Source organism: Macaca fascicularis, chromosome 12, assembly GCF_037993035.2.
Source record: "Macaca fascicularis isolate 582-1 chromosome 12, T2T-MFA8v1.1".
Classification (NCBI taxonomy): Eukaryota; Metazoa; Chordata; class Mammalia; order Primates; family Cercopithecidae; genus Macaca; species Macaca fascicularis.
The window spans coordinates 49,725,797-49,743,363 of NC_088386.1; the positions used below are offsets into that span (position 1 = coordinate 49,725,797).

At 34.8% G+C, this 17,567-nt stretch overlaps 1 protein-coding gene across 6 annotated transcripts in view; it reads left to right on the forward strand.

The window, feature by feature from the left end:
• Window positions 1–17,567, forward strand: part of GALNT13 (polypeptide N-acetylgalactosaminyltransferase 13) — a 600,525-nt gene that overhangs the window by 388,527 nt on the left and 194,431 nt on the right. For 4 of the 6 annotated variants that reach the window (XM_065525497.2, XM_045367091.3, XM_065525498.2 and 1 more), the window contains exon 8: window positions 8,264–8,381. In XM_065525497.2, the coding sequence (XP_065381569.1) occupies window positions 8,264–8,381 (118 nt within the window). Of the gene's footprint in view, window positions 1–8,263; window positions 8,382–9,905; window positions 10,171–17,567 lie in introns of those variants that run through there. The other 2 variants (XM_074009129.1, XM_074009131.1) reach the window with 1 other exon arrangement.

Sequence of the window (17,567 nt, forward strand, 5' to 3'; positions counted from 1 at the left end):
ACCTCCTTGTGGAAGCTTAGGGTTTTATCAGGTCCTAGGAATTATTAAAAAGGACTTAGGGGAAAAAATAACTACTCCTTTATAGATTAAAGCAGGCACAGGTTAAAGTATTTGATTCCCATGCTTGTTGGTAAGTGGGTTCTTTGGCAGCAAAACAAATCATTTGCCCATACTAAGCAAAACATTATATTTTTCTTATTCCTTAAAAATAACACAAATTATTTGTGTTCCATTTTGTGTTCCACTAAAATCCTGCAGAAACACAAATTGTTTCTGCAGGATTTTAGTAAGCTTCCATGTCCAGAGCCTAAGCCAGCATAAACTCTTAAAGTAATAGTTTCTTCTCTACAGAAAACCACATCTTCATACCCAAACATAGGTTCAGATGATTGTAATAGTGTGTGGTATCCACCAAACTTCCCATTTTTAGTTGTAAAAACTTTAATTACATTCAGCATTTAATTATTCATCACTCTGATAGAAGAGCATTTGTGCCTCTGCTTCCTTTCTCTTTCCTCTGCTTTCTATTTTGGTTATACTGCATAGAATATGCAAGAAAGGAGAGAAACTCTTAGCATTTCATTTCCTTTGGGTTCCTAAACCTGCAAAATGGTTAACCCAATAAAGCCATTCGATTTTATAGTTAAAAAAAAAATAGATGTATGTGAAGATTTCAGCTATTCATGCCCATAAAAAAACCAGCTGGGCACGGTGGCTCAAGCCTGTAATCCCAGCACTTTGGGAGGCTGAGACGGGCGGATCACAAGGTCAGGAGATCGAGACCATCCTGGCTAACACGGTGAAACCCCGTCTCTACTAAAAAATACAAAAAACTAGCCGGGCGAGGTGGCGGGCGCCTGTAGTCCCAGCTACTCGGGAGGCTGAGGCAGGAGAATGGCGTAAACCCGGGAGGCGGAGCTTGCAGTGAGCTGAGATCCGGCCACTGCACTCCAGCCTGGGCGACAGAGCCAGACTCAGTCTCAAAAAAAAAAAAAAAAAAAAAAAAAAACCCTCATTTTTATTACTTATCTTTATTAATTTTATAATCTATGGAAAATGTAATTAACACAGATCTAAATACTAACAGTGTAGATATTGTGTTATTTGAACATATAAATAATAGCCTAGAACTCATCTTTAGTCTCTCAAACATTCTTAGGAGTTTTTCTCCAAGGCCCTTGATTATTTGCAAGTAAGATTAAACAGAATCCTGATGTATCAAAAGAAAAAAATAGAAGGAATGATGTTTCAAAACTTTAAGAGAAATTGTTTCTGAAGGGTGGTCCAAAAATTCACGGGAAAACATGGTACATAAACATGGAGCCTGAAATCAAGAAAAATGTATTATTTTATGTTGTTATTATTATTGTTGTTGTTGTTGTTGTTTTGAGACGGAGTCTCGCTCTGTCGCCCAGGATGGAGTGCAGTGGCGCGACCTTGGCTCACTGCAAACTCCGCCTCCCGGGTTCCCACCATTCTCCTGCCTCAGCCTCCAGAGTAGCTGGGACTACAGGCGCCCGCCACTATGCCAGATTAATTTTTTGTATTTTTAGTAGAGATGGGGTTTCACCATGTTAAGCCAGGATGGCCTTGATCTCCTGACCTCGTGATCCGCCCGCCTCGGCCTCTCAAAGTGCTGGGATTACAGGCGTGAACAACCGTGCCCAGCAAGGAAAAATGTTTTTCTAGTTACCCCAAATCTTTTGCTGTATAAGGTATATGGACAAATGGAAAGATGATTGATAGATAGATAGATAGATAGATAGATAGATAGATAGATAGATGGATAGATAGATAGATGGATAGATAGACAGACAGACAGATAGGAAAGAAAGAAAAAGAAAGATGACTTTTTTATCCATGCTACCAATTAGTTAGGGGTCCTTGAACAACTCACTTAAACACATTGCAACTAAATTTTTTGACCAAAACTGTAGGGATTTTAGAGCTCTGAAATATTACATATCTGAAAATTATTTGGACCCAGAAAACAATAAAAATGAAGCGACTTATAATCTTGGTAAGATGTTTCCCCTGTTTTTATAGATAGTATCTAAAATGTATACTATAAGCTTTGTGCTGGTATTGTTTCAAGAGTGTTACATATATCTAGCTATGAAGTCCAGACTTCTAACAACTAAATTTGGCTGCCTCTTGGGGTCTCCTTCCCGGGGTGATTATCCTAGCATGAAATACAGGATATATTGTCTTCTTGGTGAAAATACAGACATTACATTTTAGCATTACTAAATAATTAAATGTATTCTGTCACAATTTCTATTGATTTGCCAACTTCTGGTGAAAAACTCCAGCATTTTTCCATGTCAAATGCATACTTTTTTGAGACCTTTACTATTTTACATAGTTACAAATCTTCATATCTTAAATTCTAAAATACTATCAGAAACTGGGCACTGTGGCACGTATCTGTCATCCTATCTGAGACAGGAAGATTGCTGGAGGTCAAGAGTTCAAGATTATTCTGGGCAATAATAGTGAGACCCAGTCTCAAAGTATAACTAAATACATAAATAAATAAAATACTATCAAATTCAACCCCTAAAACTCCTATTAAATGATAGAGCCTTTGAAAATCTTGGAATTAGTGAAGTCATCTTTGTTACTCATCAATTTAGCAGGTGCGAGCAAAGAACATTTTTGGAATTTCAGAAATAAAATTGCAGATAATTTTAACTTTCAAATAGATTGTTCCGTGGCTATAGGGATACATTACTCATTTGTTTGTTTATTCAGTAAATATCCATCAATAGTCTAATACTATTATTATTATGTTATTTATTATTATTATTTTTTTTTTTTTTGAGACAGAGTCCCCCTCTGTCACCCAGGCTGGAGTGCAGTGGCACAATCTCGGCTCACTGCAATCTCTGCCTCCCGGGTTCAAGCTATTCTCCTGCCTCAGCCTCTGGAGTAGCCGGGACTACAGTCATCAGCCACCAGGCCCGGCTAATTTTTTTTTTTTTTTTTTTTTTTTTGGTATTTTTTAGTAGAGATGGAGTTTCACCATGTTAGCAAGGATGGTCTTGACCTCCTGACCTCATAATCCACCTGCCTTGGCCTCCCAAAGTGCTGGGATTCCAGGCGTGAGCCACCATGCCTGGAATCTATTAAATAGTCTAATACTATTAAATAGTCTAATACTATTAAACCAATGTATTGGATATGCTTATAGAAGTGGTGAAATGTACATAGAAATAAATATAATACTATATACAATAGGAATTGGCCGGTTCCTTGAGATAGACAGTGATAAGGGCTTATAGAAGAAGGTGGAAGGAGAAGAATATGTCTTGATTGAGGCAGCAGGGGGCAGGGGCAGTGTTGTTGAAGGTAGGATGCCTAGAGTGTATAGCATTTGTATTAGCCTAAGAATAATCAAGTTTGAACGTACAAGGGGAGTTTTCAAAGAAAAATCCAGGTAACCAATGGATGTGAACAAATATACTGAGGTACAAAAACGTAAAGCATTTACCAGTAACAGCTAAACAGTTTACATGCAGGCAAATAGTTAAAAGGGGTTGGGAGGAGCTCACTGGGTAGTGCTAGATTAATGATGCCAGGATAAGAAGCTGGAATTTATTTCCTTAACATAGATTTTTGAACATCTGGTTAACATTTTTAGAGGAGCATTGATTTAGAGAAATTATTCTGGCTATGATTTTTAGGACAAATTTCAGAAGCAGAAGAATCTAGAGGCATCCATATCCTCTCAGCATCTAAGCATCTTAGCATCTAAGAGGACCCCATTATTAGCAAACATAGAAGATAAAAGTAGTCACTATGATAACAGAGATGAGTCAAAAATACTTCAGAAGAAAAAGAAGTCTTTTGGAAATAATTGAATTAGGCGCAAAAAATGTGATTTTTCATTTTATACTAAGAGACTGGAAAGAAATATAAGACATTAAAAGAGAAGCAGATGAGTAGCAAATTTTCAGGTCTATGATATATACACTGAACAGAGTCAATGGAGTTTTTTGAAGGAATCATCTAGTGAGTAACTGCAAAAGCACAACTTATGCAGAGGAAACAAGTATGAAAACACAGATTAAGAGTGAACCACAGAGGTGACAGTGAAAGGTATGTGATGGATGATCTGATCTTACCCAGACAAAGAGCACAGAAAGAGAAAAGTGCCTCTGAGAGACCCTTGGGAGGACTACATTTCAGATGAGAGAAGAAATTATTAAATGCATATATCCACAAAATAATATTATGATGGTATATTGGACCCACCTGATAGATATGAAATTAAGAGCTTGTCCAAAGTCTGATAGGAAGGAAAAAGGAGAGGAAGGGGGTATCAATAAGAATCACAAAATTAACAGTCAAAATAGTAGAAGGGAAACCTCTACAGAACAATGCAATGGGAACTAGAAATGAAAATAATTTCAAGCAGGAAGGCTGATGAATTGTACTATATACTTTCAGAGGAAAAAGTTAAAGACAGGTTATTGGAGTTCAGAATCAATGGGGACTTTTCAGAAAGAAGTTATTGTAGAGGTGGGCGCAAGATCTAGCTTCTAGTTAGAAGGTCAAAAGTTGTTAAGGGAGTATGTAGAAATTATCCTTTCAAGAAGGTTACCGGTGAAGGGAATAGAAAATATATGTCCCTAGTTTAAAAGAGTAGTAAGGTGGAATGAAAATGTTTTTTGGTTTAGGATAGAACTTAATTCAGCAGGCTTGTAAGCTCAAGGGACCAATCTAGAAATCAAAGGCATAAAACATAAATGTTAATAGTCAATGAGCAAGGGCCTGAAAGAGTAGTCAGGAGAGAGTCTGTTGAGTCCACAAGCATGAATGCTAGCCGACAAGGAGAGGAAAGGAGGTATTCTTTTCCATGAGACAAGAGGAAACAGGAGGCCATGAGGAAGACACATTTTTAAACACATTGAGCTAGAGATTGAAGGAGTTTAGATTTCATGATTGAAAGAGTTTAGATTTCCTGCATTTCCTTCATCCCCAGGTTGTTGAGAAGAGTCCAAAACTTTTGGAAAAGACTCAGGCCAAGTGTGGTGACTAACACCTGTAATCCCAGCACTTTGAGAGGCCAAGGTGGGCAGGTCATTTGAGCCCAAGAGTTCAAGAACAGCCTGAGCAACATGGCAAAACCCGGTCTCTACAAAAAATACAAAAAGATAGCTCAGTGTGATGGTGCATGCCTGTAGTCCCAGCTACTCTGGAGGCTGAGGTTGGAGAATCACCTGAGCCTGGGAAGTCGAGGCTGCACCACTCTAGCCTGGGTGTCAGAGTGAGACCCTGTCTCAAAAAAAAAAAAAAAAAAAAAAAAAAAAATCAGTTAAAAATAAGACAGGTAAACAAATAAACATAGATAGCAGGATTGTTAGCAGTTTGTGAATTAAGCAGAGAATCAATAATGTGGACTTGTCCTATAACCAGTTAACCACATCTTATTACTTTTCCAGTGTCTTAATAGCAGAAGTAAATGAAGTGAAAGGTAAATTCACCCAAGCACCAAAATTAAAGAAAAAAAAAAAGAGAGATAATTGGAAATTGCAGAAAAGCAAGCACAGAGAACCAAGATTCCTAAGCTAGTGTTTTGCTGACATGGCAGAGCCTTGGAAATCGGTTGGGAGAAGGGAAGAAGAAATTCCTGAAAGTTGTTATTAATGTGAGACTAGGGATTAACTAAGGAACCATAATCACTGATGAAGGATAAAATGACTTCTTACGAAAACAGGAGGAGTTAAAGAGTAAGAAATGATGCTCTGAGGCAGATTTCAGTCAACATCTTGGATATGAGGTAGTTCCAAATGGTTTTGAAACCTAAAGTGAGGGTATATATAGAGAGAGGAGCCCAAGTCAAGTGAAGGACAGCAAGGATTTTGCTTAAATGATTAACATCAATAACAACAACAAAGATGAATTACCTACCCTGTTGATTATGTGTTAGGAACTGTGTTAAGTGCTTTACTTCTGTTAACTCAGTTCATCTTTCCTACTTACTATGTGTGGTAGGTAGTGTTCACAGTCATTGAGCTGACTATTCCCCTCTTGTTCAATTGATTAAATTGGTTGTTTGGTTGTATAGACACAACCTTGAAAAGCAAATAATTTCAGCTAATTTAACCATAATCAAGATTTTTCATTTTCTAGATGCTCTGAACACTTAAAGTTTACATAGGCATATGTAAATATTTTATTAAGCATATTACAGGACAGTTAACTTAGAACAGAACGTGTTGCATAACATTGGCTATGGCTATAGGTATTAAACATCGTAAGGCACAATCTCCTATCTGAGAGAGCTAACTGATACTGCAAACCCAAAAATCTGTCCAGGAGTATCTGTCTTCAGAAAATACAGGAGTTTCTTGAAGAATTGTAATTTTATCTTATTATTTTTATTATTTCCAAGCGTAAGTAAAAATTATTTGAGTCATTTTCAATAGTATAAAAATAAACTATTAAGCATAGTTTATTTTTAGCCACTTACACATTTATCATATATAAGGATGATGACCAACTGTAAGATGAAATTCAATATGTGTTATTTAAATTAAAATGTGCCAGTACTTTATCAGTAAGTAGATAAGTAGATAGGCACTCTGAACTGATCATTAAAAATGCATCACTTAACAATATTAAGCATTTGGTTGCATTATGATAGGATAATTGCAGCAATTTTGGTTCCTAATTTTATCAAATAGACTCTCCAGCACTGTAATATCTTATATATTTATTGCCATAGTGTTCCAAAACCCCCATCAGGTGAGAGTCATGGCTACTTCCTAATTACCATCTGCTTAGCTTTGTTAGTGTTTCTCATTATAACTCAGAAGGTCAATGATACTGTTCATGATAGGAACCCAGCAAGATGAAAAGTAATAAAATAGCTCTGAGACTAAGCAAGCCTCTGCTACTCCAACTGATGGACAGTTAATTACCTGAGCATGAAACAGTGAGAGAACTGGGAGAAATAGAGAACTCTGCAATATGGTAGATGTCCAAGTACAATATTATTTGGTGGTTTTTCAGTGAACAATTCTGTTTAATTAAAACATGAGCATAACCTTTGGCAGAGGAGAATATAATTTTGACAAAAGCAAAATATTTGGTTTTTAACAGCCTCACAGACTACTTAGATGAGCATTCCAAATCTCAGTTTCTATAGCAGTTTCTCACCCTTGGCAGTGCATTAGAATTACATAGAAACTTTACATTAATACCACCATCAGGCCCCCACCCCCAGCCAATTAAATCTAAATCTGTGGAGGGTGGTACTTAAGCATATCCATCTTTTTTTTAGAGGTGCCTCAGGTCCTGCTATTGTGCTTTGAAGATTGCAAACCACTATATTACAACTAACATTCAAAAGTCATCATTGCCAGTATGGATCTATTTTGTGAACAACTACAATCTTCTTTTTAACTTTTAATATACACTGCTTATATATAGAAAGATTTGTGTAGCTCACTCGTTAACCATTGTCTTTAATTCATCTTTTAAATTAACAATTAACTAATCCTTTAAAAAATTCACATCTGACTTCTGAGCTCTTATAGAAGAATTAAGAACGTGAAACCAAAAGGCATTTATTCCTAGGAAAAAGTTTTAGTAGAATCCCTTCAAAGTGTCCTTTCAAACCTCTGAATAACAGAAATTCCATAAATCCTATGGGATTTATGTTTATCCATACAATTACATGATTAATTCTATCATTTTAATTAGTAAAGAGAAGAATAAACAATTAGCTGTAAAGCCCTTATGTTAAAAAATACTTTTGTAACCATCACTAGATACTTATTTTCTATAAACATTTTATAGAATTTATTTTTTTTCATTTTTAAATAGGCTATGGATCTCTTCATGGTAAAACCATGTCCACAGGTTTCTAGAGTTTACATATATTGTGTGACCTAAGTTCACAACTGGTAGTTTCATAACCAGCTAACCACTTCAAGGACAGTGCCAAGGGCAGAAACTTCTCTTCACTATGATTTTCAGAGGGAATATAGAAGTCCCAGTCTTCCATGGCCAGTGTCACTTTCATGTATCTATTTGATCACCTGTAAGAAAAACAAAAACTAATTTGAATTTTACAGAAAATGTGAAAAAAATGCTATTTATTAATTTTAAAACTTCTTACACCTTGACTTTATGTTTCTAGTTTGAGATTTTTTAATATTTAGAATGTCTCAAAAATATGTGCTACAGTCTCATTAAACTCCGCACATTGTTTTCAAAAGATATTCTTTTCTTTTTGTTTTTTTTCAACTAGGACCCCTACTATGGCTGGTGGCCTATTTTCTATTGACAGAAACTACTTTGAAGAGATAGGAACTTACGATGCAGGAATGGATATCTGGGGTGGAGAGAATCTTGAAATGTCTTTTAGGGTAATTGCATTTTATTTTATTTTTTGACGCTGAACATACTATGCTGTAGGATGCACATACCAGACCCAGTAATTTACTGTCAAATCATTTTTGCTAAGTGATACAAATTACTGATCAATTGGTCATCTTAATACATATTTAGAAGATTTGACAGAGTCCTATTGCATGCAATATTTACTGTTAAATGGAAAATTATAGGTAATTTTTGTTTTCAAAAATAATGTTTTTATTCACAGCAAAAATACATTAGGACTTTCAATTGCTGAAATAAAGAAGGGTTTTATTTTTTAATAAAGTGTTACTCTATAAAATCACTTTGTGTTTTTGAACTGAAACTTGGAAGTATTTATGTAATCTGAATTTGCAACTACTGCCTGAGATTGTTTTCAGAAAACTTTAAGAATGAACTGTGGTCAAAGGAATTTGAATAGTTCTGCAAGTAGTATGACCATTTTCACTAACATTATTGTTGGATAAATCAGTTTGAATAAAGCAAATTCATTTAATAAATGGCCTTCCAAGTAAATACAAATTGAGGAGTAAGTCCTTATAAATATGTTATTAGGAAATGTTTAATAATAATTTAAATAATTTTTAAATAATTTTTTATATTCAAAAAATAAAAAATGAAGACATAAGTTTGCTTTCATGCTAAGAAATTGATAAGCACTAACATAGTGGTTTTGTTTTTTCAAATCACTGCTTTTTTTTCTACCTAAAATTCAGTGTAAACTATTTGTGTGTGGTTTTTGTTGTTGTTGTTGTTTTTGTTTTATGAGACAGAGTCTCCATCACCCAGGCAGGAGTGGTACAGTGGTGCAATCAGGACTCACTGCAGCCTAGACCTCCAGGGCTCAGGTGATCCCCCTACCTCAGCCACCCTGGCTGGGACTACAGGTGCACAACACTACTCCTGGCTAGTTTTTCTTTCTTTCTTTCTTTCTTTTTTTTTTTTCTACTTTTTGTAGAGACAGGGTTTTGCCATGTTGCCCAGCGTGGTCTCAAATTCCTGGGCTCAAGCAATCCACCCCCCTCTGGCTCTCAAAGTGTTGGGATTACAGGCGTGAGCCACCACACCCAGCTTCAGTGTAAAATATACAAAACATTCCATCATTTTGCCCAAAATATTTGTACAATAAAATTATAAGAGTTTAGATATATTTATCTATGAAGTTTAAAAATTATGCCTTTTAATTTCTCATTTCAAAAGTAAAGTTTGTTTTTCATTATCATAATATAAATATGTGTGATGTTGTGTAAGAAAATGTTAAAATTTGAGAATGAGTTACCTTGAATTTCTGTACTGTAGAATTCAGTGGATCTTGGATAAATTATTTTAAAATCAGTAAGATGGCCGAGTTATACTACTATTTTGCCTGTAAACTTTCCTTTTAGCCAGATGTCTGAAACAAACCTTAGTTAATGGAATTTTATTATTTTTGCATTTGCCTATATGCTTATATTCTCATGAAACTTGCCAAACCAAACTCAGCACCACACTCAGGAATATCTTCTTGCCTTCAGGTCCATGGACAGTAAATCTTTGCGGAAATTTTGAGGACATTTGAGAACCCAAAATTATTACCTGGTATAGTTCTCACAGTGAAAGAAGTAAGAGGTGACAGAAAAAGAAAAGAAAAGAAAATCAGTATATTCAAAAGTTTAAAAACATTTTGCTTCTATTCTTAGATGTAATAATGAGAGAATTTACTCATTCATTAACCGATATTCTTTGGGTGCTATGCTGGGTTATGTAAGAAATAAAATCAACACAGAAATATTGCTACTATGTAGGATCCTCTTGCTACTTTTTTCTCTTGTCTTCTTCCTAAAATTCGAATTCACCTCTTTCCTCCCTACCTGTTAAGCTTGATTTTCTGCCAATGGACTCCTTTTACTTTTATCACATATGTCCCAGATTGGAGGGAGGCTCTTTATCTAACTGATTGAGAGTAGAATTCAGAAAGAATTTAGTGGAATAATATGATAAATGAGGAGGACCTGATCAGGAAATGTAACAGAGGTATAAATGTATAAAAAGGAAGACTTGAGGATATGATAGGTGAGGCAGATACTAGGCGTACAGAAGGGATGCAGCTAGGCGCCATAAGAATAATCAAATCCCTCAAAAATGACACAGGAGGTTTTCTGTAATTGATTTTTGGGATTATTAAGAAATAAAATATGTATCAATGACTTTTAAAACAATATCAAGTGTTTTAAAATGTATTATCTTTAGTTTCCATATGACTTTAATAGAAGCAAAATATGTATTTTGCTTTTTATTAGACTCTTAATTTATGTTTTACTTTCTTCTCTGTGACATGAATATGTTTGCTTAATAGTTTGTGCTGTAGCTGAGGAAGACATTGAATAAGGAAAAATGCTAGAATAGCGCATTAGCCAAAGATTGAGATCCCTCATCTCTCTTTAGACTAATTTCATGACTTGATGAAATGAGGATATGTTGAGCGTTTATAATCAGAGTGTTTGAATCTAATATCCAGCTCAATCATTACACAACAAATATACATTGAGCAAGTTATACGTTTCCAGGGGCTGAGGCTACAAAGATGAATAAAGCATGATGCTTCTTTGCTCTCAAAGAACTACATTCCTGTGACAGAGATGCATAGGTGTTATTGTCAAGAAAATGTGATAATTTCCTTTATAAATTTTTGTGTGAGTTTTTTTTTGTTTCTTTCATGTGAGTATAGGTGAACGTAAACTCAACTGTAAAAAGGTGATTACAATAATAGTGAAGTTATTGTGGTTTTGAAGCTGTGGTCTACATAGGTTCTAGTCTAAGTAAAAAAGATAGAAATATTTTAGGGCTTGCAAAATATTAAGATTCTGACTGACCCCAAGGGATTTTAAGCCAAACCAAAGGAATACATTGCAAAGATTTATTTGTAACATATCACTTGATCGTTGTACTTAAAGACATTTGAAAATTTTATGAGTGCTGTAGATTTCCTAAGAAAGATGTTTCCAACCTTTTAAAGACGACAGATTTAAATACAGTTTCAAAGGGTTTAAAAATCTCTTGGAACCTTAGGAGAAAGACCCTTGGCATATAATAATAGTGACTATTAGTATTTATACTAGGTAGTAAGCGGAATAGCTAAGGGTTGACCCACAGCATTCTGACACCAAGGACTGTGCTGTTAAATACCATACTCTTACCTCCTCATTAAGGTTCATCTCTCCATAATATAACAAACTTAACAGCTGATGGTATTATTAAGAGAAAGAAAGAAGCTAACATGCAAATACAAGCTTCCTCCACAATTCTGAGATGGTTCTCTCATCTATAATCTTACCTTCCTCTTATAGGCTATAGCCTCTAATGGAAGATGATACACATTCAATAGCAGTGAGAATATCAGGTATATCTACCAGAGAACAGCAGGTAGATCTTAATGCTTCTGAAAGCTGTTTCAAATATTTCTCCTTACTGCATTACACAACAATCACTGCAATAACATAAATTCTAACAGCACTGTCTAAACATAAGTGTTAATTAATTATGTTTAGACAGTGTTATGTATGTGCTGGGGATACAGTAATGAACAGAACAGACAAAACTTTGTGCTCTTATGGAACTTATATTTTAGAGAAAGAGACAGACAATAAACAAAATAAGTAAAATTTATTAAAATATCAATTATAAGTGTTAAAGAAAAATATGTAAGGAAGGTAAGATTATATGAAATGTTAGATTTTAGAGGATACATAGGGGTTGAAATTTTAGACAGGAACTGAGAAATTGATACTGAAATAAAATAGTGAGAAAATGAACCAAGGAAACTATGAATTACCATCAAAAAGTATCCTCTATATTTATTTAATAACCCTGTTTCAGGATAGATATCAACCAACAAGGACACCAAAAGTCCTTGTCTTTTATAAGCAATATCATGGGGGGCAGCATTCCCAAGAGTACAGATCATTTTGCTCATTCTAAAATGAAGAAAACTGCTACTGTCCAATCAACTGAGAGCATGGGAAAAAATAAATAAAAGAGCTTGATGACAGCAAAGGAAACAGAAATCTGCCTCACTGCCATGAATGGTTACAACTATGGACTAGGATTCAGATAGCCTGCATTCAACACCCAGCTCTGGCACTTACCATCTGTGTAAGCTTAGGTAAGATAGCACATCTTCTAAGCTTTAGTGTGTCCATCTCTAAAACAGGAGACATTACAGCACTTTCCTCATATTTTTAGGGAAAGATTAAATGAGACTATGTATATAGTGCTGAGTACTCCACTCAACACATAAAGTGTGTCATAAATGGCAGCTGTTGTGGTGATTGTTATAAGCTGTGCAACTCAGGGCAAGTCATAACATTCCTGGGAATCACCTAAAAACAATCTTACCTTTAATAATTCGGCTTTGATCATGGTTAATCACAAGAGAGAATGTACATAGAAAGTCATTTAAACCCAGAAATGCAATATGCATAAAAGTATAATTATACTAAGTGCTAGTTGAGATGTACTTCTAAGGCTCCCCTGCTCAAAAAATTTATATTAAATTTTAAAAAAGAAAAGAAAACACACACACACAAAATACTTTTTTGTATTCTGTGTATGCTTCCACAACATCCTTGGAGTTAATTACTGACATCTAATAATCTAGGGTGGAAAACATTTTTCTACACTCATAAATCAGTTGGAATGAAACAGTTGTTGAGTTAATTTTTTAAAGTATATATCATCTAGACTTGGAGTAACAAGTACTAGAGTTACCATTCTCCCCATCATTCACCTGAATAAATTAAAAAATGGACAAAGATACATGAAATAACACTTTCATGACATTGAACAGCAGGTCACCCTGAGAGATGGGAAACAAACAAGGAAAGCCCCACAACTGCCTCAGCTTACTGCCTTGTGAAAGTTTCTAGGCCTTAGTGATAAAAGGGCTAGATCCTAACAGACTGCATGACTTGAGGAGATGAAGCTGAGTGTCTGGGGAGACCAAGCCTGCTGGAATTTGGTGAACAGAGTAATGGAATTCTGGGCAGAGCATTCAAGAGATGTACAGATGTTCCTGTGGGAGTATTCAGCTGTGTCGTCACACATGTGTGAGGAAACAATCCAAGTCTGAGGAAAGGACCTTCAGAAAGGATTAGAGGTCTCATTGCCCAGTGATGACTCAGGACAGTCAATTGTACCTGTATTCTCAAGACAGATTGATTCATGAGGTAAGGGATAGAGTAAATATTGAGAAACTACATAACATACTTCTTAAAAATCCATGGATAGGCTGGACATGGTGGCTCATGCCTGTAATCTCAGCACTTTGAGAGGTCGAGCAGGTGGATCACCTGAGGTTAGGAGTTTGAGACCAGCCTGGTCAACATGGGGAAATCCTGTCTTTACTAAAAATCAAAAAAAAAAAAAAAAATTAGCCGGGCATGGTGGTGAACACCTGTAATGCCAGCTACTCCGGAGGCTGAGGCAGAAGAGTCATTTGAACCTGGGAGGTGGAGGTTGCAGTGAGCTGAGACCACAACATTGCACTGCAGCCTGGACAACAGAGCGAGACTCTGTCAAAAACAAACAAACAAAACCCGTGGATTAAAGAACAAGTAAAACTACCACTATTTGGAATGTAATGAAAATGAAAACATAGCATATCAAAATGTGTAGTGACACTAAAGCAAACTTAGGAATTATTTATAGCACTAAACATCTATATTAGAAAAGAAAAAAAACTAAATAAAAAAAAAGATATAAAATCAATGACCTTAGCTTCCACCTTCAGAAACTAAGAAGAGTTTTAATGCCAAAATATCTAAGGAAAAGGAAATAATAAAGATAACAGCAGAAATAAATGAAATATAAAAGGAATATATATAATATTCCATATATATGATACATATATGATATATATACATATATGGAAAAGCAATGAAGCCAAAATTTGTTTCCTTGAGATCAATAAAATAGATGATATTTTAGCCAAATTTGGGAAAAATAGAGAGATAGCACAAATTATCAGTGTTGGGAATCAGAGAGGTGACATGACCACCATGGATTCTACAGATGACTAAAAGGATTGGAATGGAACGTTATCACTCTCATTATGCCAATAAACTTGACAACTTAGATAAAATGGACAACTTCATTAAAAGATAGAAATTATCAAAGCTCAAAGAAAGAAAAAAATAAACCAAATAGCCCTGTATCTAGTAAATAAATGAAATTTATTCTAAAAATTTATAATTTTTAATACTTTAAAAATACTTTTTACAAAGGAAACTCCATGGCCAGATAACTGGTGAATTCTACCAAATGTTTTGGGTAGAAATAAGAAGAGTTCAGGCCAAGCTCAGTGGCTCATGCCTGTAATCCCAAAACTTTGTGAGACCAAGGAGGGCAGATCACCTGAGGTCAGGAGTTTGAGAATAGCTTAGCCAACATGGTGAAACCCTGTCTCTACTAAAAATACAAAAATTAACTGGGTGTGGTGGTGGGCGCCTGTAATGCCAGCTACTTGGGAGGCTGAGACAGGAGAATTGCTTGAACCCAAGAGGAAGAGGTTACAGTGAGCCAAGAGTGCACCATTGCACTCCAGCCTAGGCAAGAAGAGCAAAACTCTATCTCAAAGCAAACAAACAGAAAAACAAAAATGCTTCCACAAAATTGAAAGGAGGTAGTACCTCCCAATTCATTCTATGAGGTCAGCATTAATTACACAGATACCAAAATTTGATAAAGTTGTTACAAGAATAGAAAACTAAAAATTAATATTCCTGGTAAATAGAGATGCAGAAATTCTAAATAAAATTAGCAAATCAAGTTTCTCCATATGTCAAATAAATAATATATCTGATTAAATAGAGTTCATTGCAGAAATGCAAGGTTGGTTTAGCATTCAAAAATCCATCAAGGTAATTCACCATATCAAGAAACTAAAAAAAAAATTGATTGGTCATCTGAACAGAGTCAAGAAAAGTATGTAACAAACTCAGTCTACTCCTGAATTTATGAAGAAAAAAGGAAAAAAGCCCCGACAAAGGGCTTGAACAAAGAAACCTGCACATACTTAATGTTGAAACATTGAATGTTTTCCCTCTAAGATCAGGAATAAATAAAGATTTTGGATCTTACTATATCTACTTAACATTATACTGGAGGTTTTAGGCACAGCAATAAAGTCAGAAGAATAAATTAAGCCATCCATATTAGGGAGGAAAAATTAAGACTATAATTCCAGAAGACAAGATTATCTACAAAATCCAATGGAATCTACACAAATATTGCTAAAACAAATAAGTCAGTCTTCTTATCAAGGTTGTAGAATATAAGAACAATGTATGAAAGTCAACTTTATTTCTTTACACTAGCAACAAACAGCAGAAAACTGATATTAGCATCTAAAATAATGTAAAAAATATGAAAATGTTATAAATCTGACAAAAGACGTGCAAGACATCGACGCGAAAAACTACTGTATATTACTGAGAGAAATTAAAGAAGACCTAAATGAATGAGGATAAATACTATTATTTATTAATAGTTAGTAGGCTCAATATGATATTAAGATGACAATTCTCCCTCAGATCAATATAGATTCACTGCAATATCAAGTGTATTGTATTTACTTACTGTTGCATTGAATCTATAATGATATGCAATAGTAAATAAAACTTATTTTGCTAGGTAGAAATTGACAAGTTGATTCTATCCATATAGATATACAAGGGATGTATAATAGCTAAACATGCATTAATAAAGAAAAAAGAATTAATCAAATAGGATTTAGAATTTATTATAAAGCTGTAATAATCAAGACTGTGTGTTATTGACATGAAGACAGACAAAGCAACAAAACTGAAAATCTGGAAATAAACTTACACATATATGGACCACTGATTTCTAACAAATATGCAAAGGCTGTTTAGTAGAGAAAGAATAGTAGTTTCAACAAATATTATTAGAACAACTGAATATGTGGGGGGAAAAACAACTCCAATCCATAAGTTATACCATGAAAATATTAATTCAAAATTTAAAAACATAAAATTATGAAAGAAAACATAGAAGAACTTGTGTGACCATTGATTAGATAAATATTTATTAGATATGACACCAAAAGTATGAGTCATAAGAGAATGGATTGATAAATTAGATATCATCAAAATTTAAAAACTTGTGCTTTTCAGGCCGGGCATGGTGGCTCATGCCTGTAATCCCAGCACTTTGGAAGGCCAAGGTGGTCAGATCACTTAAGGTCAGAAGTTTGAGACTAGCCTGGCCCACATGGTGCAGCCCATCTCTACTAAAAATACAAAAATTAGTCAGGTATGGTCGCGGGTGCCTGTAATCTCAGCTACTCAGGAGGCAGGAGAATCACTTGAACCCGGGACGGGGAGGTTGCAGTGAGCCGAGATAGCGCCACTGCACTCCAGCCTGGGCAACAGAGTGAGACTTCATCTCAAAAAAAAAAAAAAAAAAAAGAAAAGAAACAACTTGTGCTTTTCAAAGCCACTATTAAGAGAATGAGAAGTCAAAGCACTGACAGAAAAAAAGAAGTTAGCAAATTATGTATCTGATAATGGATTTTTATCTAGAAAAAAAAAAACTCTAAAAAATCAGTAATAAGAAACCACTCAACTCAATAAAAAATGGCCAAAATAACTAGAATAGACACTTCACTAAGAAAGGTCTAGAAATGGCCAATAACCAAATGAGTAAATCCTCAGCAGTTAGTGGGGAAATGAAATTTAAACAATGATGAGATTACACTACACATTTATTAAAAAAAGAAAGATTAAGAAGGTGGACCATGTTGGTGATGATATGGAAGAACTGCACCTGCAATGCTGGTGAGAATGTACAAATGCTACACTAAACTCCAAAAAATAGTTTTAGTACTTTTTAAACACTCTTGAGTATTTACTCCGTGGAAAGGAAAATGCATATTCATACAAAGAGTTGTATGCTAATATTCATAACAAGTTTATTTGTAACACAAAAGCCAGAAACAATCCAAATGTCCATCAACAGGTCAATGAATAAACTATGCTATGTCCGTACAAAGAATGTGTGCAAACTATTAATGCACCCTACAATTTTGGTGAATTTTGTAATAATTATGCTGAATGAAACAAGCCAGGAAAAAAGATTATATACTGTATGACTTCATTTGTATAAAATTTTAGTAAATT